The sequence below is a fragment of the Nesoenas mayeri genome (genome assembly GCF_963082525.1).
Source record: "Nesoenas mayeri genome assembly, chromosome: 17".
NCBI classification, from domain to species: Eukaryota; Metazoa; Chordata; class Aves; order Columbiformes; family Columbidae; genus Nesoenas; species Nesoenas mayeri.
The window spans coordinates 12543406-12568717 of NC_137565.1; the positions used below are offsets into that span (position 1 = coordinate 12543406).

Consider the following 25312-nt stretch of genomic DNA (forward strand, 5'->3'; position numbering starts at 1 on the left):
CAGCTTCGTGGCCATGGGTGGCAGAATGCGGAGAAGCCCTCACGACCCCCCAGGGGACATCATGGAGCTGCTGCTGGTGATGGCACCTGCATGGAGAGGCCCCGGCCAGGCCATGACCATGGACCAAGGTGGCTGGGGAGGCAGGACTCGGTGACTGTTGGCAGGTGCCTGGGCTGTGCCAGGAGCCCCCAGGCCCAGGGGGGTGCAGAGCGCCCAGCGTGCACCCCAGTCCCCATGGAGAGCAGCTCCATGGATGGTGGCCATGACATGGTCATGGTGATGGTGGCCGGAGCAGAAAGTTGTGTCCCAACCGCTCGGGAATAAGGTTGGAGAGCAACCCGCTCTTCTCGATCTTTTCTTTTTGTCGTCCTCTCTTCTTGGCCTTCTCCTCCTCTTAATATCTTCATGTCATTTGCTCTTCAACCTTCTCTTGATATCTTCATGTCATTTGCTCCTCTTCTCATCCTTCTCCTTTTTTTTGGCCTTCCAGTCATCTTTTAATGTAATGTCTCTTCCTGTCTTCCTTCACCACATTCTCTCCATGGCTGCCTTCTCTTTATATCATGTTCTCTTTTTGGCTGCCTTCTTTCTTCTCTTCTCCCTCTTCTCTCATCTGAGATGACTCGGGGACATGCAGCTTGATGTAACAACCTCTATTTTGGGGCAGGGGAGTCTCTTCTTCCTCTCCAGCACCCAACAGCCCTCACCAGTTGGGTTGTCCATAGCATGTTGATGTCCCCAAGGTGGGACAGGGCTGTGCATGGAGGTCCCTGCCCAGGCCACCGTGGCCCCCTCCCCTGTGTGCACCCCAAGCCAGTAAAGACCAACAGAGCTGAACCCACCACATCCAGTTGTCTGTCCTGGGGGGACATGGGGGACACAGGACCATGGCTGGGCAGGTTGTGGGTCACCATGGGCTCCAGACCTGCTGGTGGTGGCCACCCTGCTGTGACACCCGGGGTTCCCAAAGCAGGGTGTCCCCTGTGGTCCCCACCACTCACCTCCCCTGGCAGCAGGGCTGGTGGTGCCAGCGCCCTGCGGGGTGTCCTGGAGCAGAGCTGGGGACAGGGCTGTCACCTCCTGGGGACCTCAGTCTTGTCCCCAACCCCAGGGCAGGACACTGCTGGGAGGGAGCTCACAGCATCCCTGGGGGTCACCAAGCTCGGGGTAACCCCCACTTGACAGCAGCTCCATGGGCAGGTGTCACCTTTATTCAATGTTCGCTTAAAAGAAGTGAACATACAATATATCTATATTTTATATATTAGAGATTTCCTGCACTGAACGCCTCTAGGTAGGGGTAACCCATGGCTTTATTTGGGGGGATGGACAGGAGCAGTGTCACCGCAGGGGAAGGTGGCACGTCCTCTCCGGCACCCATGGGTGACAGGGGGGAGCAGAGGGAGCCATGGGGCTGGAGAGGGGTGAGGGCAGCATGAGTTGATGCTCAGAGCCCTCCTGGCCCCACTGCAGGGGCTGGAAAAGCCCTTTTTTTACTGCACTTCTAAGTACAGGCGCAAATTTGAGATCCTCAAGCCCTTCTGGGACTTTGGGAACAGCTCCCACAGGGGGAGACCCTCCCCAGAGGGATGGGGGTCACCCAGGGCTCTCCTGAACTTGGGGACAACAGCAGGGAGAGGCAGGAACTGCTGCGGCGGGAGGACGAAGCCCCAGCCCCTGGACCAAACAGGCTTCCCAGGGCCGAGGAGTGCTGAACCCTTTCCCGGACACCCCTGGGCAGACACCAGTGGGGAGGGGGATTTTTGACACAAAGGGGAGGAGGAGAGTGGCCTCCCGGTCTGAAAACAGTCACCAGGATCTAGAGAGTGAAACAGGGCTCTTGGTGGGGCAACATCAGCGAGAAGGACACGGCATCACTCACACAGATTTGCACAGGGATGCAGGGATAGGGGAGACCCCTGCCCTCCCCAGTCCCCCAGAGATGGGAGCAGCGGCTCCGTTTTTGGGGCCCCAGGGCTGGTTCCTCGGCAGGATGGAGAGGAGACATGCACACGGGTCCTGCCCCGCGTCCTCGGACAGGAAAGGGAGAGGAGGAGGAGGAGGATGGGCTGCACCTCAGTTCTTCAGGATGGTCTCGTAGGCTTGGAACACGTACTGGGACACCTCGGGTGCTCGGCATTTCAGGGACAACTGCGGGGAGAGAGGAGGAGAGGGGGTTCATGCCACCTCGTTCTACATCGTGAAGCCACCAGCCCCAAAGCACAAAGCCCTGCATGCTGCAACATCCCCCACACGGGGCAGAGGTGGCCCCAGCTCCTTAGTTTGGCTGGATAAAAGCAAGATAAACACCCCAAACACTGCTCGCCCCGGCCGGCCGAGGAGCATAGACATCCACATGCAGCACAGGCAGGGAGGGCAGGACAGGCACAGACACACATCAGCGCTTGGGGTTTGATTCACCGCCTGGAGCTCGGGGGTGAACCGTTCCCCCAAAGGCATCGTCCTCTCCTAAGCGCCCTTTGCTTATTTGCTCACAGATTACATATTAAACTACTTTAAACTCAAATGACTCAGCCCACGGGCCAGCGGGGAGGGCTCAGCGGGGAATCCTCCGGGATGAGGATTTGCAGGTTTCCTCAGCCCAGGGGAACCCGGGAGGGTGGTGGGAACACCCTGACCCTCCAAACATTCACCTCCCACAAAGCTCCGAGGTTGGCAGGGCAGCGCAGGCGGGTGGAAACATTGCGGGGGGAATAATCAGGCAGCAGCCAGAGACAGAGCAAAGCTGGGGCAAAAACCAGTCTGCTACCCAGTAAAAACCAGTCTGCTAACCTCCAAATCCTGCAAGAGTGGGCAGGCAGCGAGGGCAGGAGGGCAGCAGGTATGGAGATACAAAGAGAGGTGAGTCAAGGCAACACGGCGCGTCCCAGCCCAAAGGAAAAAGGCTGCGAGGAAGGTGGGGAGGGGACAGGGCAGGGAACGCGGGACAGGGCGGCTTGTGCCCGAGATGAAGACAGAACTCTGCTCCGAGGCTGTTTGCAGCCGGGATGCCCCCAGAAGGGGCCAGGGTTGGGGTTTTTATTTTAATAGAGATGTGTGGGTGAGCTGGGACATTTCTCTTCCTTCTGCTGCTGCCACCATGGTGCTCCCTGCTGCCAGGCGGGTGGCCCAGGGGACACCGAGCCCTCCTGCAGAGCACAGACCGTGTCACCTCTCCATGTGAGACAGACACTGGGACTGGCACCAACTGTGCCTGTCAGAGGGACAGGGACAGAGTTTTCAGCAGGGGTTGTTGCAATAGGACAAGGGGTGATGGCTTTAAACTAAAGGAGGGGAGATTTGGAGTAGATACATGGAAGAAATTGTTGCCCCTGAGGGTGGTGAGAGCCTGGCCCAGGTTGGCCAGAGAGGTGGTGGCTGAACCATCCCTGGAGACATCCCATGCCAGGCTGGACGGGGCTCTGAGCAACCTGAGCTGGTGCAGATGTCCCTGTCATGGCAGGGGGGGCACTGGGGAGCTGGGAAGGGCCCTCCAACCCAAACCATCTGTGATTCTGTGACAGCAGCCAGGGGGTTCCTGTCACCACAGACCCGCTGTGGGACCACCCAGCCCGACCCGGGCTCTGAGCAGAGAGCGGGGCAGGCAGGGCAGGCAGCAGCCTCGGCTCGGGGCTGTTTTGGAGGCGGAGGACGGGCCGTACCGTGAAGCTGGGATTGCTGGGCTGGATCCGGAGCTCCGCCAGCACCCAGATGCCATTGGTGAGCTTCAGGGACTGGTAGAGCATGTCTTGACCCTCCACGTTCCTCTTGGCGATGGTGAAGATGTTGCTGCCTTGGAGCTTGTTGCTGACAGCGTCTGCACAGGAGGAGAGAGCTGCTGTGGGGGCTGAACACCCCTTGGACCTGCTCCTGCCCATCTCCTCCTCTCTTTCTTCTCCCCATATCCAAAACCCGCTGTCCCCGCACAGTGAGAAGAGCTCTATTCAGCCTGGGTCTCCCCGGGGAGCGCAGACAACAGTCCAGAGCTCTATCGCTCCACAAAGCTCAGCTCACCGCTGCCAGCGGGACTGAAAGGACTTGGCTGTCCCCACCCCGGGTGTGCATGTCCCACTTGGCACCAAATCTCCCGGAGAAAGAGCTGGGGGTGCGGGGAGGCGCCCGGGAGCCTGGCCCTGGCTCCTGCCCGCGCTGCCAGTGAGCCAGTTCAGCTTCTCTGCCCCAGACGGGTGCCACGGGGGGCACAGCAACTGTCCCTGGCAGTGGGGACGTCCCCAGCAGGTAGAGAACCTCTGGAGCTGCCAAGTTTCTACAACCAGTTAATATCAAGGAAAGCAGCAGCTCCCTTTTGGAGATCCGGGGTGGGCACATGGGAAGGAGCTCCCACCTCCCCGCAGCCTGGGCTGGGATAACTGGGGTGAACTGGTCACCAGCTGTGAGCTGAGCCGGGTCCTTCTGCAGGGTTGGGACCCACCTGCGCTGAGAGAGCAGTCTTTGATCTGGAACTGCACCTCGTTCTCATTGGGAATGTCCTTCCAAGTGGCCAGGAACATCTGCCGCTCTGCAGAGAGAAGCAAAACCACTGGTGAAGCTCCAGGACCAGCCATCCCCTCCAAGCACCAAAGGGGCTACAACACAGGCCACACGCTGCCACGTCACTGAGATGTTGGCACTGAGACTGTCAACCTCGCCAGCAGCTTCCCCAGGGCAGTCTGACCCCCAGTCTGCCCGCTTTGGGGGGTCAGCAAACCATGCTGGCTTGGGGAAGGGGCTGGTGAGCACCAGGCAAGGCAGAACAAGCAGTGGGTGAAGCTGTCCCTGGCAGTGGCGAGTTAGAAGGTGGCTCAGGCCATCTCAGATAGTCATGCTGGCGTGGCAGCATCCCCATCTGCAACTGCCAGGGGCATCTGGCTCCCCTGCTCCGTCTCCAGGGCTGGGAACATGGTCAGAAGGATTTCAGGGGCCAGGACGGCACCTCCAGACAGGCGGCACAAGCACATCTTGCAGGAGCCGCAGCCACTGCGCTCCGACTCACCCATCTTCCCGTCCTCCACGAAGAGGATGTGCAGCGGGTACAGGGTGCTGAAGTAGAAGACGTCGATGTTGTTTTTTACTGCAACCTGAGATGGAAGGACAGGGGGACTTGAAAACCTCCGAGTGGCAAGCACCTCACCCCATCCACCAACCCCCCTGAGCCGGGTGTCACCCAGCTAGGGTGACATCGCAGGCAAGAGCCTGGCTGCAGCATTCAGCATCCCCATCCCGCAGGCCAGTGCGGTGTGCCACCGTCCCCAGTGTACAGGGGACGTTGCAAAATCATTTTGGTTGGAAAAGCTCCTCAAGATCACCGAGTCCAACCATAACCCACCCCTGGCACTGCCCCATGTCCTGAGAACCTCATGTCTGTCTGTCCAACCCTCCAGGGATGGTGACTCCAGCACTGCCCTGGGCAGCCTGTTCCAATGCCCCACAGCCCTTTGGGGAAGAAATTGTTCCCACATCCAACCTCAACCTCCCCTGGCGCAACCTGAGGCTGTTTCCTCTCATCTTGCCATCCAGACTGAGCTGGATGACAAATCAGAGCCAGACTGAGCTCTGACAGCAGAGATGATGAGCTGGGGGTTTCTTCTTGGCCAGTTCCTGCTGTCCCGCCTCCTCCGAGGGAGCACGCTCACCCCGGGACAGCCCTGCCCCATCCCCAGCCCCGGCAGGGGACACCCCTGGTGTTCCCCACCTGGAGGTTGTTCAGCGGGTCCATCTTCATGACGGAGCCGACGGTGTTGAGCGGCAGGGAGATCTCCACAGACTGGTTGGGGGCGAGAGGTGCGTGGACCTGGAGAGGAGCTGCCGGGGCCAGGCCAAAGCTGTGGGGACACCCGAGCAAGGCAGGGGGTCAGGGTGGGGGACAGCAGGCGATGGCAGAGGGGACAGCCTTGGGGCTCCCTGCTTTCCTCCACCAGGACACCCCAGGTCATTGTGCTGCCCCTGCACAGACCAGAACCACGTTGGACCAATAATATGGAGCCCCAAAATCTGACCCCTTCCTCCTACACAGACCCACACCCATTTTTAATGTTCCTGCACAGCTCCCTGAGGCCCATCCTTTGTTCTGTCCCTTTGAGGGAAAAGAAGACATTGGTTCAGCACGAGGACAAGTAACGGGATGCGGTCAGAGCCCGGGGAACAGCCTCTTCAGTCAACTTCTTAGAGGCTTTGGGTTGATGCTCATCACCACCACAGCCATCAGAGAGAGTGGGTCATCATGTGAGGTTGTTCCCAGTGCTCACAACTCCCTCCTTCCACCCTTTTCCACTCCAGGGGTGAGCTCAGCAGTGTCACACAGCCCAGGAGGGACCTGACCTCACCTGTTACGGTTAAACTGGATGGCGAAGTCGGACATGACCTGCAGAGCCTTGTTGGTGAGCACCAGGTCCATGGCGATGGAGCCCACCTGACGGCTGAAGGTACCGGAGATCTCCAGCCCCTTGGCTTTCATGGCAGGGAGCCAGACCTGGGGGAAGGAGACAAAGAAACCCTTGGGGTTTTACCCAAAGCAAACCCTTCGGTGCTCTCCAGCCTGACAGAGTCCCATAGGGTGTTCATCTGTACACCAGGGGCATTTCACAGCTACACACACCCAGATGGCCCCAAAATCAGAACCATGACCTGACAGATCCTGGATGTCCCCTCTGGAGAGAGGGGAGAGCTGAGAGAGTTGGGGTGTTCAGCCTGGAGAAGAGAAGCTCTGGGGAGATCTTATTGTGACCTTTCTGGACTTAAAAGAGCTGATAAGAAAGATGGGGACAGACTTTTGAGCAGGGCCTGTTGCAACAGGGCAAGGGGTGATGGTTTTAAACTAAAGGAGGGAGATTCAGGCCAAACATGAGGAAGAAATTGTTGTCCCTGAGGGTGGTGAGAGCCTGGCCCAGGTTGGCCAGAGAGGTGGTGGCTGAACCATCCCTGGAGACATCCCAGGCCAGGCTGGACGGGGCTCTGAGCACCCTGAGCTGGTGCAGATGTCCCTGTCATGGCAGGGGGGAACTGGGGAGCTGGGAAGGGCCCTTCAACACAAACTGTTCTGCGATTCTATGATTCTAAACCTCACCACACACACGTGAAACAGCACAGCCCCAAAATCAGAGCTGTGACCCGACAGATCCCCCAGCTGTCCCCTCTGGTCAGGGCTCTGTGTCCCCCAGGGAACACACAGACCCCCCTCTGCATTGTAGCCCCCAAACTGGGCAAGCACTGAACCATCTGCAGACCAACTCCCATCGCTTGCCTCGCTCCATGTCCTGAAAAGAAGGTTCATCTTCCACCCCCCTGGGACACCCCGCAGCATGGAGCAGGCACAGGGGTGTCTCTGCTCCCCAAACCACCCCACTCACCGTTTTGGGTGCCACGTAGGATCCCGACAAGGTCCCCACCCCACCGGTGAGGTCGAAGAGGTCTCCCAGGCCGCTGCCCAGGGGCGCCCCCAGGTTCGGGGGCATCGCAGTGCTGGGCGCTGGCGTGAAGCTGCTGCCACCACCACCCATCTGTGGGGAAAAGGGAGCGGGTTACAGGGGCACCGCAGGGTGGGGGAGAGGAGGAGAAGGAGGAGCATGAGGAGGAGGAGGATGCAGAGGGTGAGAGGTGCTGGGGCACAAGGGGACACTCACAGCGGGGCTGCCTCCCACATCACTTCGCAGCTGCAAGAGACAAGAAAGGGGTGTAAGCGGCGGGGGGACAGTGCACCACAGGGACGGGGGTCCCACAGAACGCCCCATCAAGGGGGCTCTAACAGCACCGGTGTGGGCTGGCGAGGGCCCAGGGTTGGGAGGGAGCTGTTTGGGGACCTGGCTGTCCCCAGAGGGGAGGGAGGTGTCACAGGGGAACCCAACACGGGGGCTGTGGCTGCGCGGGGGGAGCAGGCGTGGCGGGGGGGGCTTGGGTGCTGCGCGTGGTCTAGAGGGCCAAGAACAGGGCTGGTCCATACCCCTTCCGACTCGTCCCCCATCTCCAAGCAGAAGCGGGCGAGGCGGAGAGAAGAGCCACATGCAGAGACAAGCCAGGAGAGAAGAGAAAAACAGAGAGAAGAGGAGGGGAGGAGGGAAGAGAGGTTAGTCCTGCCGTGCCCTAACCTGTCCGTCTGCGGCTCCCTGGAGCCCGGGGACAGAGCACAACCAGGGTGTCTTGTCCCCACGCTCGGTACTGGCCCATTTCCAAACCCTGAAGCCCCCAAAGCGCCAGAGTGGACTTGGGGGCTGAGGGACCAGGCGAAGGGACAGCATCGCTGCCTCCCCTTGGGGATCTCCACCACTTCCACGAGCAGCGGAGAAAACTCCAGACCCTTTTCCTTCGGGGAGTCTGGATCATCGCTGCACCCTGCGACCGAGCTGCTGGGTGGTTTGTGCTCCCAGGAGGACAAGTTGCCACCTCCAGAGCTCCCGGGGCAGGAGACACGCATTAAAGCACCCCATGGGCTGGGACCAGGCATGTCTCAACCTCACAGGGTGATTTAATGGGTGCCTCTGGGGATTAACCGGGGTTCAGAGAGCGACTTGGGAAGAGGAATCACCCCCACAGCACAGTATGGGCAGTGAGAGCACCTACAAGTACCGAGAGAAAAGGCACATGGGAGCACTAACCCCTCAGCCATTTGATGAGGACAAGATGAATTAAATTAAAATTAAAAGAGGGGAGATTCAGGCTGGACATGAGGAAGAAATTGTTGCCCTGAGGGTGGTGAGAGCCTGGCCCAGGTTGGCCAGAGAGGTGGTGGCTGAACCATCCCTGGAGACATCCCAGGCCAGGCTGGACGGGGCTCTGAGCAACCTGAGCTGGTGCAGATGTCCCTGCTCATGGCAGGGGGGGCACTGGGGGAGCTGGGGAGGTCCCTTCAACACAAACCCCTCTACAGTTCTACGAAATTCGGGTGCAGTGCCCCTCTGTCTTCCCCAGCTGCAACAGGACAGGACCAGCCCAGATGTCCCTGGGCAGACAAGCCCATGCCATCCCATCCCCAGGAGCTCAGACAAGAGCCACCATCAAACCCAGCAGGACGCTGCCAGGGCTGTGACATACCAGGCTATCCAAGCCGCCTCCCAGGAGGTCCACAGCGCCCATCTGCACGGCGGAGGTGGCCATGGGCGGCCCGCTCACCGGCGGGCCCAGGTCCAGGTTCAGCAGGTCACCCAGCAGGTCACCCTGGGTGGGGATGACAGCCGGCTGCTCCGCTGCCTGCACCCCCGACGGGGCTGTGTCGGGGCTCTCGGCACTCTCACTCCTAAAGGAAGGGTGAGGGAGAGATGTGAGACCCTCAGTAGCTCCAGTTGAGCACACAGGTCCCACTGCAGACACCAGTTCACCCAGCAAGAGTTCAAAGAGAAGTCCCAACATGGCTCCCAACACTTCAACACCTCATCAAGATCACCTTCCAGTTAGGCCTGAGGTCACTCCTTCAGCCTCGTAAGGACAGTATGGAATCCATAAAATCATTTTGGTTGGAAAAGACCCTCAGAACTATTGAGTCCAACCATAACCCACCCCTGGCACTGCCCCATGTCCTGAGAACCTCATGTCCGTCTGTCCAGCCCTCCAGGGATGGTGACTCCAGCACTGCCCTGGGCAGCCTGTTCCAATGCCCCACAGCCCTTTGGGGAAGAAATTGTTCCCACATCCAACCTCAACCTCCCCTGGGCAACTTGAGGCCGTTTCCTCTGTTCCTGGCGCTTGTTCCTGGGGAGCAGAGCCCGACCCCCCTGGCTCCAAGCTCCTTTCAGGCAGTTCAGAGATCAGAAGGTCTCCCCTCAGCTCCTGTTCTCCAGCTGAACCCCCAGGTCCCTCAGCCGCTCCATCACACTTGTGCTCCAGCCCCTCACCAGCTCCGTTCCCTTCTCTCCACTCGCTCCAGCACCTCAAGGCCTTTCTTGGCATGAGGGGCCCAGAACTGACCCCAGGATTGGAGGTGCACCGGCCCCATACAGCCTGACTCCTACAGGGAATCCCCCATGGGAAAGGGGCTCAGCTCCGAGCACAGGGGCTCTGCACAGGGCTGTGTGGCTGCAGCAACCCCGCAGCCACTCAGCTCAGCATCTGACCTGCCCAGCGCATGGATCCAGCCCTGAAAGTCCCAGCATGGGTCAGGGAGTCATCCTGGGGACACAGAGATACTCACGAGCCCGTTCGCGGGGGCAAACTCTTGTGCATGACCCCTCTGCTCCCCTCCACGAAGGCGCTGGGAGGTTTGTGATAGACAGAGGCCAACGTCCCGATGTAGCAGATCAGCTCGTCCAGGAGTGTCGGCTCGATCAGATCTGTCTCCTCGGAGATGAGTGGTTTCTCCGCCAGCACCACCTCCTTGGCAGCCACAGGGTCGGTGGAGAGCAGGCGCCAGTAGATGTAGCCGCGGTCCCGCAGGTCGGGGTTGTCGGAATCCTTCAGGAAACATGGGGGTTAGTGCCCAAACCACAGGGCAGGGGAAGCTGCAGCTACTACACAGCAGCTCAGAGCACCTTGACCCCATCTAATGACATGAGGAAGAAATTGTTGCCCTGAGGGTGGTGAGAGCCTGGCCCAGGTTGGCCAGAGAGGTGGTGGCTGAACCATCCCTGGAGACATCCCAGGCCAGGCTGGACGGGGCTCTGAGCAACCTGAGCTGGTGCAGATGTCCCTGCTCATGGCAGGGGGGCACTGGGGGGCTGGGAAGGTCCTCCCAACCCAAACCCTTCTGCAATTCTATGATTCTAGGTGTTGCTGCTCAATAGGGATCATGGGATAAAAGTTAAAGCTATTTGTGTCACACCTCTGGTGTGCAGAGGCAACACCACTCTGCTACACCAGCCCTAGCAGGGAAACAGCACCAGATGCCTCCTGTGCTACAGGAAACAGTGTCCTCACTCTCCAGGACTTTAACTGTCAGCTTTTCCAGAATTAACCTCCAATTATGTGCCTCCTGTCACAGGCACAGCATTCCCAAACCGCTCCCACTGCTGGGGGGGACGGCAAAGGCCAGAGAAGCTGGTACCCACCTGTGTGGCCAAACTCAGCACCTGCTGCACCAGCTCCTGCGTCTCTGTGGGCTTCTTCAGGAACAGCTTCACTATGGCCGTCAGCAGCTGCAGCTGCACCTGTAGCCAGACAAACAGCCTTAGGGAGAGACTCACAGACAGCTCACACCATATTTTTGTGCAAAAACACATGAATTTTTCCCTTCCGTGCTGCTGGGATGTAACCTCAGCCTGCCTTTCAAGGGACCAAACACATGGTGACCATGGAAGTGGCAGTGACATGTCAGTGCACCCTGCGTGGCTCCTGCCAGGTCTGCACCCCATTTCAAGCTGATCCCTGCACCCTCAGCCCCGCAGGGTGACACAGAGGTTACCGGGCAAGAGCTGGGGACCAGGTTACACGGTCCCAAGAAGGTGAAGGCCAGAGCACCCTCTGACTTTTACAAGGACAAGCAGCAATGATTCACCTCCAACGCTCCTTTCAGACCCAAGACAGGGTGGCCAGGATCACTGGCTTTGCTATTTTGCATTTATAGACTTTCCCTTGTTCACCGTGATTGAGTTTCATGGTGTTTGCTCAGGGTAGGAAGTTTACACAGATGGAAACCACCCAGAATTTCCACAGGCGAAGCCACCGGCCTCAGCTGCCCTGGCAGACGGGGTGGACAAATCCCTCTGCTCGTTTCAGCGTCTCACTCCGTTTTCCAGCTCCAAAGAGCTGATCCTGCCCTGGCACAGGGGACAGACCAGGTGACCACCTGGTCCCTCCCCACTATTAAGGAGGGAAGGTGCCTGGGACACCACTGTGGTGGCATTTCATGGGCCACATTCCTCCAAAGCCACCACAGGACACCACTGCCCTGAGCTCCTGCAAGGAAAACACCCTCACCACCCTGCTAGAGCAATTTCCTTCATTACGCCCCAATTAGCACCAGCTTTGTCACAGTGTCCCCCCTCAAGCAGCTGGTCCTGCTGGAGGCCAGACTCCCCGGTGGCATGGGGGGGCTGTCCCCACGTCCTGGCACACCTGGGTGCTCTCGTCGTGGAAGCCCTCCAGGAAGCTCTCCAGCAGCTCATCAGCGTTGTCGATCCGCTCAGCGTACTCGCCCACGATCCAGATCATGGCAGCGCGGGCCTCGGGCTCGTCCAGGGAGTCGAGGTTCTCGCAGAGGGTGGCAATCACGCTCTCATACCTTCCCAAGAGGGAACACGCATTCAGTGACAGCAAGAAGCCAACTCCCAGCTCCTCTCTCATTCCAAACTGCGTCCCATCAGCGTCAGCAGAACCAGGACATCACCAAGGGCACTGGCAAGAGCCCCTGCCGCCTGCCTGAGGCTGTCCCCTGGGCTGTCCCCTGGGTTGTGGCACAGCCAGACGCCACCCATGCTGACCCCTCGCTGTCCCCAGCACATGTTTCCCTGCTCACCAGCCCCACTGCTGAATTAACGTCTCAGCCCCGCTCCTCTGGGCTCTGTCCCCTCTGCCACAGCCCTGAGCTGCAGAGCTGCTCGTTACTAATTCCATTCATTAGCATTTATTACCGCTATTAGTACATGACTTCCTGATCACAGAGCTGCCTATTCATCCTGGCTCAGCTGGAACGCTCCCCTCCTCCTGCTGCCCTCGCTCCCGCATCGCAATCACTGAATCAAGAGCCAGAGATGGTTTATGCTGATCTGAGGGACCTCGAAGTCTCTGGCAACTCCTGTCCCTTTGGGTGTCTGGATGTGGGACTGCTGGGGACAGCTTTCCTACCCCCAGCTTAACTCTTGGGGCTGCACTGACCGGTGATCACAACCCTGACTAGCAAGTCCCAAAGCACCTTCACTGCACGGAGGCTCCAGGGGCTTCACCACTGCCCAGCCCACCAGGAGGGAGCAGCAGCCTGGCCCTCACACACATCTGGGGCTTTGTGGGGTTTTTTGGGCCTCCCCCGCAAGCACAGGGGGGAAGAAAGAGCCCATCTAGGTGTGGGAGCGTCAACCCGAGGCTCCAGGGCTCACAGGCAGTGCCACGCACTTGTTGGGGTACTTGCGGAAGATGTCCTTGATGACGACGATGGCCTCCTGCACCACATAGTTGACTTTGGTCTGGATGAGGTCGAGCAGGGTGCTGACACAGCGCTCGGCTGATTGCTGAGGAGGGACACGGTCAGTCGGCAGCGATGTTCATCCCAAAGCCTCCGCTGCCCTTCCCACACCCCCTCCTCGCTGCCTCATCCCCTCTGTACCTTCCCCAAACTCAACTCAGACCAGAACAGAGGATACACAAGCATGGTTTCCCCTTCCCAGCTGGATCTGACTGCTCCTCGCTCCTCCTGCACGCTCCCCAAACCCTTGAGCCCCCACGTCACTCGTTCCCAGCTCCCACAGGATGCGTTCCAGGCCAGCAGAACCTTGCCTGAGTTTGGATCCGCACAGTCACACCACTCAGTGTTAACAGAGAGGGAAAACCAGAGCTAATGCTGTGCAGATAAACCCCAGAGAGGCTGGTGGAGGGGAGGGATGGCTCTATGGCAAAGCCCAGCTCAGCTCCAAGTGGGACGCAAAACCCAAACCAGCTCCAGTGTCTCCTCCTGTCCCTCCCCAGTGCCTGGTTGCTGCTGCCCAGCAGTTTATCTCCGGGACTGAGGATGCTCTACAGAAAACCTGCTGCAGTATCAGCTGCCTCAAAGCTACACAAACCTGTCTGTGAGCCTGCCTGTTCCCGAGCCACGGCAAGGTCCTTAATAATCCCCTTCTTCAAATCCCCACGGGGGAGCAAAGCCTCATGACCCCTTGGGAAAGGATCAACTCTCTCCAGCCACCGCTGCAGACCCAAACAACCCAGAGCAGCCACAGGAATGACCTGAGGCTGGAACAGCTCTGCTGGGGACAGGCTGAGAGAGCTGGGCTGTTCAGCTGGAGAAGAGAAGCTCTGAGGAGACCTTAGTGCAGCCTTTCCGGACTTAAAAGAGATTATAAGAAAGATGGGGACAGACTTTTGAGCAGGGCCTGTTGCAATAGGACAAGAGGTGATGGTTTAAAACTAAAGGAGGGAGATTCAGGCTGGACATGAGGAAGAAATTGTTGGCCTGAGGGTGGTGAGAGCCTGGCCCAGGTTGGCCAGAGAGGTGGTGGCTGAACCATCCCTGGAGACATCCCAGGCCAGGCTGGACGGGGCTCTGAGCACCCTGAGCTGGTGCAGATGTCCCTGCTCATGGCAGGGGGGGCACTGGGGGAGCTGGGGAGGTCTCTTCAACCCAAATCCTTCTGTGATTCTATAATCCACTTGTATCCCCCGCTGCATTCACACATCAGGCACAGCTGCAACATCTGGGTCTGCAGCAGAGCACAGGGCAGGCAGGGATCCTCAGCAGCTCCAGCAGCAACAGGTCAGGGGATCAAACATCCCCCTCACACCCCATGTAAGTGCCCCCTGAAGAACTGTGGCTCATCCCCAGGTCCAGCAAGGCTCTGGCTCCTCGGGGCAGTGCCAGCTCCTGGGTGAGGTGACCTCCAGCCCAGTCCCAGCTGCCATGGGGACCCCAAGAGACCCGCTCTCACCTCCACCTTGATGGCGCAGCGGCCGATGGCTCGAACCGCCTTCCTCACGAAGTCCACGTCCACCTCCGTGGCGTACTCCTTCAGCTCAGCCAGCACCTGCCGGAGGGGTAAGATGGTAAGAGCCCGGCTGCAAGAAAAGCCACTGCAAGAGCAAGGCAGTGACCCAGCAGCAGCAGATGGGCGGCACAGCAGCTCCTGTCAGCATCTTCCCAAGCTGGGCAAGGATTTTTTGGGTGAAACCCCTCCCTTTGAGTCTGGAGATCCCTGCACACCCGCCTTGGTGCCACCCAGAGCCAGACCTGAGCGATGTTGGCCTGGGAAGCCAGGCGGATCATGATGTCCAGCTTCTCCAGTTTGACATAGATGGGGTCGTTGTACTTGACAAAGAACACCTTCATCTCGTGCTTCAGGATCTCGGGCCTGACGGATAACAAGAGGCAGTGATTGAGGGAGACATGCTGCTTCCCAAAGAGAGACATCCAAAATCATCCAGCACCCATGGTTTTCTCCAGAGCTTTCTGGACACACGGCATCAGTATCAGATGATTTCTCTTGTGGCAGAAGGAGGATCTGAGCTCTGCTCCCACCTCCAGGCTCTGACCCAGGCAAAGTGGCACAGGAAGGGAGTTGTCCTCCCCAGAACGCTGCACGCCGGCTCGGGACATGCGTGAAAATTCATTTGCCTGACCCTGCAGCCACCATCTAATGCCCCAAGGCTGTGTAAATTCATCACTCTGTTAGCCACAATCACCACTCCCTGGCCAAGGGACAGTGAAGGCTGGGGGACACTTCCCACTAAACCAGGGAAACCCAGAGAGCGAGCAGCTCTGGGCCAGGAGGATGAGGCCCCTTGGCCACAAGCACAAGGTTTTGGGGACCTCTTCAATGCCAAGAAATCCAAAATACCGTGATTTTTCCCCCAAGACTCTGTCCGCTGGCTCCCCTTTGCTGGCGCGCAGGGGACAGGGCGCAACCTTGCCGCAAACAAAGACCAGGTGCAAGGCAACAGGGGACGTTTGTCTTGCCAGGGTTGGAAGGGACGTCTTAGGGGCAGCAGGGATGGAAACCCAGAGCCCAGGGCTAGGCTGGACCTTTCTCACCAGATCAGCCTCTCTCTAAGCTAAAAAAGACCTAGGCCAGGTCCAACCCCAAGGAGCCAACCTGCCTTCCACACTCCGGCTCCCAGGGACATTAATTACTTTCCACTTCTCCCAGAAATTGCTGCTATTTTTAACAGATAACCACAGCGATAACGGGTAGGACAATAAATCATCTGCCGGGGGCTGTCACTGCAGAGCCCAACTCTCCAGCTGGCCAGTTCTGCTCCAGGTACACGTGTGGGGCCGCGGCCACCTCCTGCCCACCAGCAAAGGGACAAAAGGACTCTCAGCACTTACTCAAAGAGGATGACAGCATAGAAACAAGCTGATATCACAAAAATTCCTCACCGGACATTTAATTACTCAAAGTCTCAGCTTTTGGCCTTTCCATCTTTTCCACCCAAAAATAAGCAATAAATAAATCCCTCCTGGAGAACCCAACTTAGTTCCCTGCTCATTAGTCCTCCTGATTATCTGCATCCAGCCCTTGGATTTCAAATAATAGAGAAGAGAAAAAAAACAACATATGATGGGTCCTGTTGGCAAAACCCTGACAGTGCCACGGTCCGAGGGTTTGAAGCGCCGGGCAGCAGCGCCCATAGGGAAGAGGGACCCACCTCTTCTGCACGATGAGGTTGATGTTGCGCAGAGCCACGTACTGCAGCTCGGGCTCTGCGGAGAGCAGCGTGACCAGCGGCGGGGCCAGCTTCTTCAGCAGCGTGCCGTAATAATCCAGGTCCTTGGACAGCATCTCCATGAACTTCATCAGCACCTTGACGGCCGAGAGCACCACGGCGGAGTTCGCATGGGACAGCCGGGGAGTCACCCGCTCGCAGATGCTGGAGGTGTCAGGGGTGAGGGGGGAAGAGAAGGGGAAGAAAATGGTCATAGCCCATAGTCCTGCTTAAATATTGCTGTTGGTACCAATGGGGACAGGATGAGAGAGAGAGTTGGGGTGTTCAGTTGGAGAAGAGAAGCTCTGGGGAGACCTTATTGTGGCATTTCCAGAATTAAAAGAGCTGATAAGAAATATGGAGACAGACTTTTAAGCAGGGCCTGTTGTGATAGGACAAGGGGTGATGGTTTTAAACTAAAGGAGGGAGATTCAGGCCAAACATGAGGAAGAAATTGTTGGCCTGAGGGTGGTGAGAGCCTGGCCCAGGTTGGCCAGAGAGGGGGTGGCTGAACCATCCCTGGAGACATCCCAGGCCAGGCTGGACGGGGCTCTGAGCACCCTGAGCTGGTGCAGATGTCCCTGTCATGGCAGGGGGACACTGGGGGAGCTGGGGAGGTCCCAGGGAGGTCCCTTCAACACAGACCCTCAAGATCATCAAACTCAACTGTCCCCCAACCCCTGGCACTGCTCCATGTCCTGAGAACCTCATGTCCGTCTGTCCAACCCTCCAGGGATGGTGACTCCAGCACTGCCCTGGGCAGCCTGTTCCAATGCCCCACAGCCCTTTGGGGAAGAAATTGGTCCCACATCCAACCTCAACCTCCCCTGGCGCAACTTGAGGCCGTTTCCTCTGCTCCTGGCGCTTGTTCCTGGGGAGCAGAGCCCAACCTCCCTGGCTACAAGCTCTTTTCAGGCAGTTCAGAGATCAGAAGGTCTCCCCTCAGCTCCTGTTCTCCAGCTGAACCCCCAGGTCCCTCAGCCGCTCCATCACACTTGTGCTCCAGCCCCTCACCAGCTCCGTTCCCTTCTTTCAACTTGCTCCAGCACCTCAAGGCCTTTCTGCGAGTGACTGGCCCAGAACGGACTCCAGGATTTGAGGTTTGGCCTCCCCAGTGAGGTCACTGCCCTGGGCCTGCTGGCCACACCAGTGCTGTCACAAGCCAGGATGCTTCTCAGAGGAGCAGGGGCAGAGTCAGGCCCTGCAGTCCATACCTACCTGTCCCCATTCCTTTTCCAGCCCCACTCCAGCTGGTGTGCAGTGCCCCAAAGGCATTGCTGCCCCAGCAGCACCCACACACCCCCTCACCTCTGGGCCTCCCGGTCGTCCTTGGGCATGTAGTTGGCCAGACAGTCCAGGATGAAGATCTGGCCCCACTCTGTGCACTCGTTCAGGGCCGTGAGCAGCTTGTTGATGGACTGGGGGTTGAGATCCAGGAGGTTACTGCTCGGGTGAGACTCTGCTATTTCTGAGAGAGCCGCTACTGCGTTGGCCACTACCTGCCAGAGGGGACAGGGCGGGTGTTAGGTGACAGTGAGCACAAGGTGACACCAGTGTGGTTCAACAGCCCGGGGGAGAGCTGGTGCAGGCGGATGAGCTGCATCCTCAGTGTCAGCATCTTCCATCCCAGCAACATCTGGGCACCAGCCTCTCCTCCCCGCCAGCCGATCCTCAGGAGATGAGCAATCGCCACCAGCGCGGTCCCACCGCCCACGCCACATCCCCAACACTTCACACGTGTTCAGCAGAGTCAGCCTTGGCCCCGTGCCCGGCGGCTCCAAGGAGCCCCGGCGCTTTCTGCAGCAGCTCCCGGGCTCACTGCGACACCTGGGGCATGATCTGAATAGCAGCAAAGGCTGGGGCAACAGAAACCCTGGGGAAAGAGGGCTTGGAAGTCACTCACGCCTGGAGAAAAGCAGGGAGACTAAGAACCACCAGTGACGTGGTACCGGAGCCAATATCAGCTCCCCTCTGCCACCACCCCCTGCTCCCAGCTGGCCGGGACAGTCTCCTCCCCACCGAGACCAGACTAATAACACACTGCCAAGGAACTGGAGATGCTTTCCAGCATGGAGACACAGTTACAGGACAAGGAGCATAGCCTGCAGCCCTCAGAAACAGCTGTCTCCAAAAGGGGTCACATAAGCACCAAAAAGAGAGTGAAAGGGAGCACAGGAGGAAACGAGTCAGCATGTGAAAACAAAGGGAGAGAATTTACTGTCATTCGGATGAAGAAAGGATGGAGAAAGCAAAAAATAATCACCATGGGGTTGGAGTCGGAGATGAGGTCCTTCAGGGTGTCCAGGAAGCCCTGGTCTTCCACCAGCTGGGCGTTGATGTCGTGGAGCTTGGCCACGCAGACGGCTGCCGTCTTGCGCACGTATGGGTCCTCGTCCTTCAGGCACTTGCGCAGCGGCTCGCACAGATACTCCGTGATCTTGTCCACGCGGATGCAGCCCATGGTGCGCACGGCCAGAGCCCGGATCAGCGGGTTTGGGTCCTCGCAGTCCTGCAGGGATGAGAGAGGGAGGGGACATGTCCAGGGCCACTTCTGCAATCACAGGCACCAGTTGTGGCTTTGGGACCATCACTCTCCTTTGGGTACTTGACATCTAAAGGTTTTAACGCTCACCCCTGGAGAACAAGTCACCCAAGAGAGAGGTTTGAGCTCTTGTTCTGCAATCTGCCACCCACAGAGTTTTAACAGCATCAGTTTTCACCCCAAACACACCTGCAGGCATCTGATGTCTCCACCACTTAAACCAAGTACCTGAAATCAGCTCCCACCCTGCAGAACAGCCATCTGACCTGGGAAACGCATCTAACAGGTTTATTGTGTGCATTTTTTCCTTCCTAAAAAGTGAAAACTCTCTAATGCCCACCGAGCCTTTTCACAAAGTGCTTTGACAATATCTCGGCTCCTAACAAACATGCTCTTCAGCTCCCAGCTCCAACTAGAAGATCACGAGGGCCTTCTCAAGCTCACATGACGGCAGCTCCATGGCAGGAGCTGCCCACAGCCGAAGCTGCCGCTGACAGAGCAAGTGGCACAGCGCAGCTGCCGAAAAACTGTTTTTCTTCTGCATTAGCAGACAAATTTGCTCAGCTATTTAGAGCCAGGGGAGAGGATTTGGAAACCTGCCCACGCTCCCTTCTCCGGAGCGGGGTACACAGCAGCTTCACGTGGTGGCCTCACAAAAACAGGGATGCACGTGGGGCTGAACGCTGCAGCGTGCGGCTCCGAGGCGCCTCTCACCTTCACAAAGGTGTTGACTGCCATGATGGCCATGTCTGGCTGGCTCTTGGCATAGTTCATCAGGTAGAGGTAGACCAGCTTCTTCAGTTCCAGGTTGTCCGTCTGCATGCAGTTCACCACATCCGGGAAGAGAGCGCTGAAACACAAAGCACCTTGGTGATGGCAGGATGCGGCCAGGGGAACGGAGATGTCACCACCTGCGGGACACACCTTCCCACAGCTCAACCCACTCCTGGAGCCAGATGACCCTGAGCTCTCACAGTCCCAGGCTGGTTGGGCTGCAGGAGCTCTGCAGATCCCAGCCCAGCCCTGCTCACGCAGGGTCACAGAGCAGATCACACAGGATCCCAGGGGGTTTGAATGTCTCAGAGCAGGAGACTCCACACCCGCTCTGGGCAGCCTGGGCCAGGCTCTGGCACCCCCCAGCAAACAAGTTTCTGCTCATGTTCACATGGACCCTCCTGTGTTTCAGTCTGTGCCCGTTGCCCCTCACCCTGGTGTTGGGCACCATGAACAGAGTCTGGTCCATCCTCTGACACCCACCCTGAGCTATTGATCCATTGATCACATCCCTCTCAGCTTCTCTTCTCCAGCTCAGCAGCCCCAGCTCTCTCAGTGTCTCCTCATCACAAAGATGCTCCAGACCCCTCAGCATCTTTGTGTCCCTGTGCTGGACTCTCTCCAGGAATTGTTTGTCCTTTTTGAACTGGGGAGCCCAGAACTGGACCCAGACTCCAGATGTGGCCTCCCCAGGGCAGAGCAGAGGGGGAGGAACCTCCCTCAACCTGCTGGTCACACTCTTCCTCACACACCCCAGGTACCTTTGGCCTCTTGGCCACAGATCATAGGTCCTTTCCCAGGACCTGAGCCCACCCTGCAGCAGATGTGGCTCAATCACTCATCCCCAGTGGGTTTTTCTTGATGGATCTGTATAGACAGCAGCTCAAACCAGCCCTAATGGACCAAAACTGAGCTCTCCCACACGGCTGTGCCCGCTCCCAGCTCCAGTGCATGCCCAGCAGAAGGTGCAACATCACCCAGCCCTCATGGGATGGTGCAAAAGGCTCCGGCACCTGCGAGTGAATAAGGGAGACAAGCCGTTCTCCCGTCACTTTCTGCACAGCCCTACCAAAACCGCTCTTTGTTTTTGCACATGTTAAACCTGCCCTGCTGCAAACTGCTGAGTGCTTGCCCCATGTTCTGTGCTAGAAACACCCCATCAGAGGAGTGAACACCCAGGGCTGGGGGTAAGGAACACCCCCTCTCCCCAGGGTGAGCCCCGCAGCAGGACGATGCTCTGCTGGGATGGAGCAGAGCCGCCTGCACAGAGCTGGGACAGCCCTTGGAGTCACAGAACCATTTTGGTTGGAAAAGCCCCTCAAGATCATCGAGTCCAACCATAACCCACCCCTGGCACTGCCCCATGTCCTGAGAACCTCATGTCCATCTGTCCAGCCCTCCAGGGATGGTGACTCCAGCACTGCCCTGGGCAGCCTGTTCCAATGCCCCACAGCCCTTTGGGGAAGAAATTGTTCCCACATCCAACCTCAACCTCCCCTGGTGCAACTTGAGGCCGTCTCCTCTGGTCCCAGCACTTGTTCCTGGGGAGCAGAGCCCAACATCCTCCCAGCAAGAATTAAACACCCTGGAGCTGCGGGATGCCAGAGACACTGTTCCACCACAGCCGATAAAGAAAGACCAATTAGACTATTAAAGATACAGACTGACCAATTAGATTATTAAACCACCTTGGGAGAAGCAATCAAGATCAGAGGGCTAACACAAGGGTTATCTCACCCTGACATGTGTCCCTGGGCTTCTGGAAGCTTCTCTGCCACTACAAACCCAACCATAACTTACAGGATTGAACCCAGGGACCCCAAACCCAGGCACTGAGCATCTCCGGCAGAGCTGCTGCCCCTCGGCTGCGCCCACTCCAGGCTAAGCCAGCCCTTCCTGCACCTCCCATGGAGGGCTGAACCCAGTAAATCACATTCTCGCAGCCTAAAACATGCACACGCTAAAAAAAATGGGCTGCCACAACCAATATTTCCTTTCCAAGCAATGCAGCTTCTGCCAAGGGCCAAGCAGCCTCGGTGACGTCCCTGCCATGGCCAGTGATGTCTCCTTCATGGTGGCCCCGAGACAGAGTGTGACCCGCTGATGCCAGTGCCCTGGGAGCCGGCAACACACCAGTTTACCCAACACAGAGCGCAGACCAGGGTTTTTCTCCATCTACTCTTAAACACACCAAGAAAAGGCAAGCGCTGATGTTGTGTGTGATGCCAAGGGCGTGCAGGGATGGATGCAGGCAGAGAGGAGGGGACTGAGGGGCCACGTGCTGCTCGCTCAGCCAGATAACAGAGTAGAGGGAAAAGCAGCCGCCCGACCTTTTGGACCAGGGCGGCTGCAAAATGCTCATCGACACCAAGGCAGAGATGCCCGCCCTCTGCCATAAAGGTTCAGAGCGGGTTTCTGCTGGCTTGTAGCAACACTTGAAACAAGCAGCAATAATCCCAACAAACTTATCTGGCGGCCAGACCAATCCTCTTTTAGGCAGATTACTCCCGAAGCCACGCGAGCCCCCGCGCGCCAGACGGCCGCGCTCACACACGTGCTCCTGCCGTAGCGGGGGGTACGGCTGCAGCCAGGAGCTCGTTCTGTCCTCGCCCGAGACACAAACCAAGCACGGAAACCCCTTGGAGGCAACGGGGGAGAACGGGAGCCCACAAGCCACCCTCCCGGCGCGGTTTGGCCCAGGGATCCCCGGCGCGGCTCCACCACGCACCTGACGTCCTTCCCGACGGTCATAGACGCTATGACCTTCTTCACGGCCTCCTTCTTCTTCTCCTTCTTGTCGCTGTTCAGTTCGGCTTTCAGCTCAAATATCTCCCCTGGAGGAAGGCGAAGAGGGGGAGTTCAGGGGTTAGGGGATGTTGGGTGCTGTGGGGTGCCAGGAGCTGGAAGGGGGGGGATTTAACTTCCCAAATGTCTGAAAGCCCCCAAGGGGCTCAGCTCTCACCCACAGAGATGAGCGTGCTGGGGTGACCCTGCAGCCCCACCAGAGTCCCAGGGGCTTCAGTGACCAGAGACACCGCAGGGGTGACAACCACCAGCCTCCCACCCCCCAAGCACAGGACACGGAGGTTATTCGGGGGGTATTTTGGCTGCAGGGTGGTTATCAGAGCCCCCAGCAGCACCCAGTCCTGCCCTCACAAAGCCACCCCGAGTTCTTTATTCACTCCCAGGCAGACAGACCGACAAGGAAGATGCCACATGGCTTTTCTCCACATTAATTCCTTGCTCTGGAAAGTGCTTAAGTCCAGCTCCCCGAGCACTTCTGTCCCAGCGTGGAGGAGCTCTGTGGGGGGCCGTGTCCCGCAGCCACTCCTGAGCTGCTAAAGCCGATCACCCAGCTGCCACCAGCACTGGTTGGGCACAGGGGGCTGGTGACAAGCCCAGAAGCCACGCTGGCTGTGTCAGAGCATCCCGCACAGGATGAGGGCTCTCCCATTGGAATTGCCACCTCTTCCACTTTCCAATGGCAGGGACAGCGCTCCCCAACTGGCTTATAGCACTGCGAGAGAGCAGGAGAAACGGTGCGAGCAGGAAAAACGGTGGGAGGCTCCATCTGCCTCCCCCTTACCTTTCTTCGTGGTGGTGAAGTACTTGGAGTCCGTCATGGTGGTCTCCAGCTGGCGGCACGTCCCTGGGAGGGCAGGCAGAGCAGAGAGGGTAAAGGTGACAATTCCCTCACCAAGGTCACTACAGAATGCTTGGGAAGGAAAGGGCAGGGGTGGGAAAGAGCTTGGCATGTCACAGGAAGAGCCCCAGGGAGATGAAGCGCCCAGGGAAGCCCTCAGCGCCCATTCCCCTGGGGAGGGTGAGCGCCTCGCGGCCACCCCGACACAACGTGGGCTCTGCCGACGGGGGAGCGATCAGCTGGTTCGCTAACGAGGGCGAGAAGGAGGAGGAAGGTGCTGAACACGCCAGCGGCCACCCCTGCTCAGGCTCCAGCCCCGACCTGCTCCTCTCACCAGCAGCAGCCACTTTGCTCACTCCATCCCACAACCGCTGTACCCACAGCAACTGAGCTCCCCTGGGTTTGTGACTCCTCGTCCACAAAACACTTTTCCAGGGAAAATTCACCCCCAGCCTTGTCTCACACCTACACAGGGAACAGCTTGGGGATGAGAAGAGGAACCGAGCAAAACTCGAGGCTCAGACCATCACCGGAGCAAGGGGACAGCGCGGATGAGGGGACACGACTGCCAGCACCCCAGCAAGATCAAAAGGAGCCTCTTCCAGAAACCAGCCCTGCTCCAGCAGCGCGGCTTTAAATTCAAAGGGCACGAGGTTTCCGCCCAGCACTCGGGGTGATATTATATAATTCAGGCAGTTTGAGGCAGATTTACAGCTTGGCAAGGTTGAGGAAGCCCGTGCAAGCAGCAGATAGTCCCTAAAGGTCAGCGGGGATTTGTCTTTACAGCGGTTTCACCCGTTTTTCCTTCAACAGCAAAGAAACCAGAGGCTTGTCCTTGAGATCCCGCAGTGGCCTTGCTGCTTGGGAGGGGCAGGAGCAGGGGAAGCAAAGCCAAGTGGAAACAAAAAGAGCTTGCAAATGGTTTTAAAATGTAAATGAGCATCAGTGAAAGCCAAATGCAGCAATCCCCTGCGAGCACTGAGAAACCGTGTCCTCTGTTCCCTGGCCAGGCTGGAGAGGAATCCCCAACGGGGATTAAAAAGAAAATCTGGATAAAATGTGGGGGCTGAGCCCGCGGGGCAGAGCACACAGCCAGAGTCAGCTTGGCACGCAGGGAAAGAAAAAGGGTTTGCACGGGTTCGGGGCTCACTTCAGGTGCTGGCAGCCGGTCCTGAACTGTTACAGAGGGGGCACAGCGCTTCCCGAGCAGCCTGTGCGAGCACAGCGCTCCTCCCTGCCTCGGTTACCTGCGATTTACTCAGAGCCTGGTTTGCCCCCCGGGTCCCGGCTCTCCAGCCAACAGCGGGAGCTCCCGGCTGTGCCGCAGCAGCTCTCTGCGCCTCCCTGCAGCTCCCGGCCTGCAAGACAGGGAGGAAGGAGCGTTTACCGCAGTCCCGCCGATGCCGCCGGCCTGGCGCGGAGTCAGCCCGGCTCTGCAGAAAGTGCCTGGAAAGCAAAACTCGAAGCCCTACCGGGGAATTTCTGCAGCCATCTCGGAGACGTGAATCACTGCCGCCGCTTTCCTGCGACTTCCCAGAGCCGCCGGGTACCGCAGCGCGTTTTCACCACCCAAAACCCCCCGAATTTCTGAGAGGGAGGCGACCACCCATCTCCCCCATTCCTTTAAGCCCTGCAGAGCTACCAGCAGCCCCCAAAGACCAAACTGCCGCCTCCTCCTCCAGCCTGAGCTCCAAAATTCAGGCTCCTCACACCAACCCCTCCACCCCTCCGGTGCCAGAACCAGAGTTGAAGTGACCCAGTGCTTGGACGAGGGGCCCAGTGAGGCTCCCAACACCCAAAGCTGGGTGCTCAGCACCCCGCGCTGGGTCTGTCCCTGTGGGTGATGAGGCAGCGCTGCTGTAGGTGAATTCTCTGAGCTCAGCCCCTGGGCTGGAGCCAACACCGCTGCCTGGCTCTGGCTTTAAGAAGTGCAAACAAAACGGTTTGGGGACTGCAGAGCAGCTCAGCGTTACCCCCCACATTGTTGTGCAGCTGGAATCGGGCATGGGGACACACAGGGCAGAGTCCCCGTTCCGCAGCTGGAGCCCAACAGTAAATAAAACAGGTTTCTGGTACACAGCAGC

General features: G+C 58.4%; 1 protein-coding gene across 2 annotated transcripts; it reads right to left on the minus strand.

The window, feature by feature from the left end:
- Positions 1-1335: 1335 nt before the first annotated feature.
- Positions 1336-24566, minus strand: AP1B1 (adaptor related protein complex 1 subunit beta 1). Of its 2 annotated transcripts, none has more exons than XM_080355320.1 (21): positions 24476-24566; positions 23172-23234; positions 22314-22419; positions 19526-19661; positions 18533-18778; positions 17578-17768; positions 16213-16434; positions 14795-14915; positions 14496-14591; positions 12982-13085; positions 11977-12142; positions 10971-11069; positions 10118-10377; positions 9025-9226; positions 7347-7496; positions 6324-6469; positions 5693-5822; positions 4994-5078; positions 4433-4519; positions 3663-3817; positions 1336-2151 (listed from the first exon to the last, which is right to left on the minus strand). In XM_080355320.1, exons 2-21 carry the CDS (start codon positions 23206-23208, stop codon positions 2077-2079), a joined length of 2814 nt encoding a protein of 937 aa, XP_080211446.1. In that variant the 5' UTR covers positions 23209-23234; positions 24476-24566; the 3' UTR covers positions 1336-2076. The 2 variants fall into 2 exon arrangements, with proteins under 2 accessions (XP_080211446.1, XP_080211445.1); XM_080355319.1 differs by having other exon boundaries at positions 12970-13085.
- Positions 24567-25312: the final 746 nt, after the last annotated feature.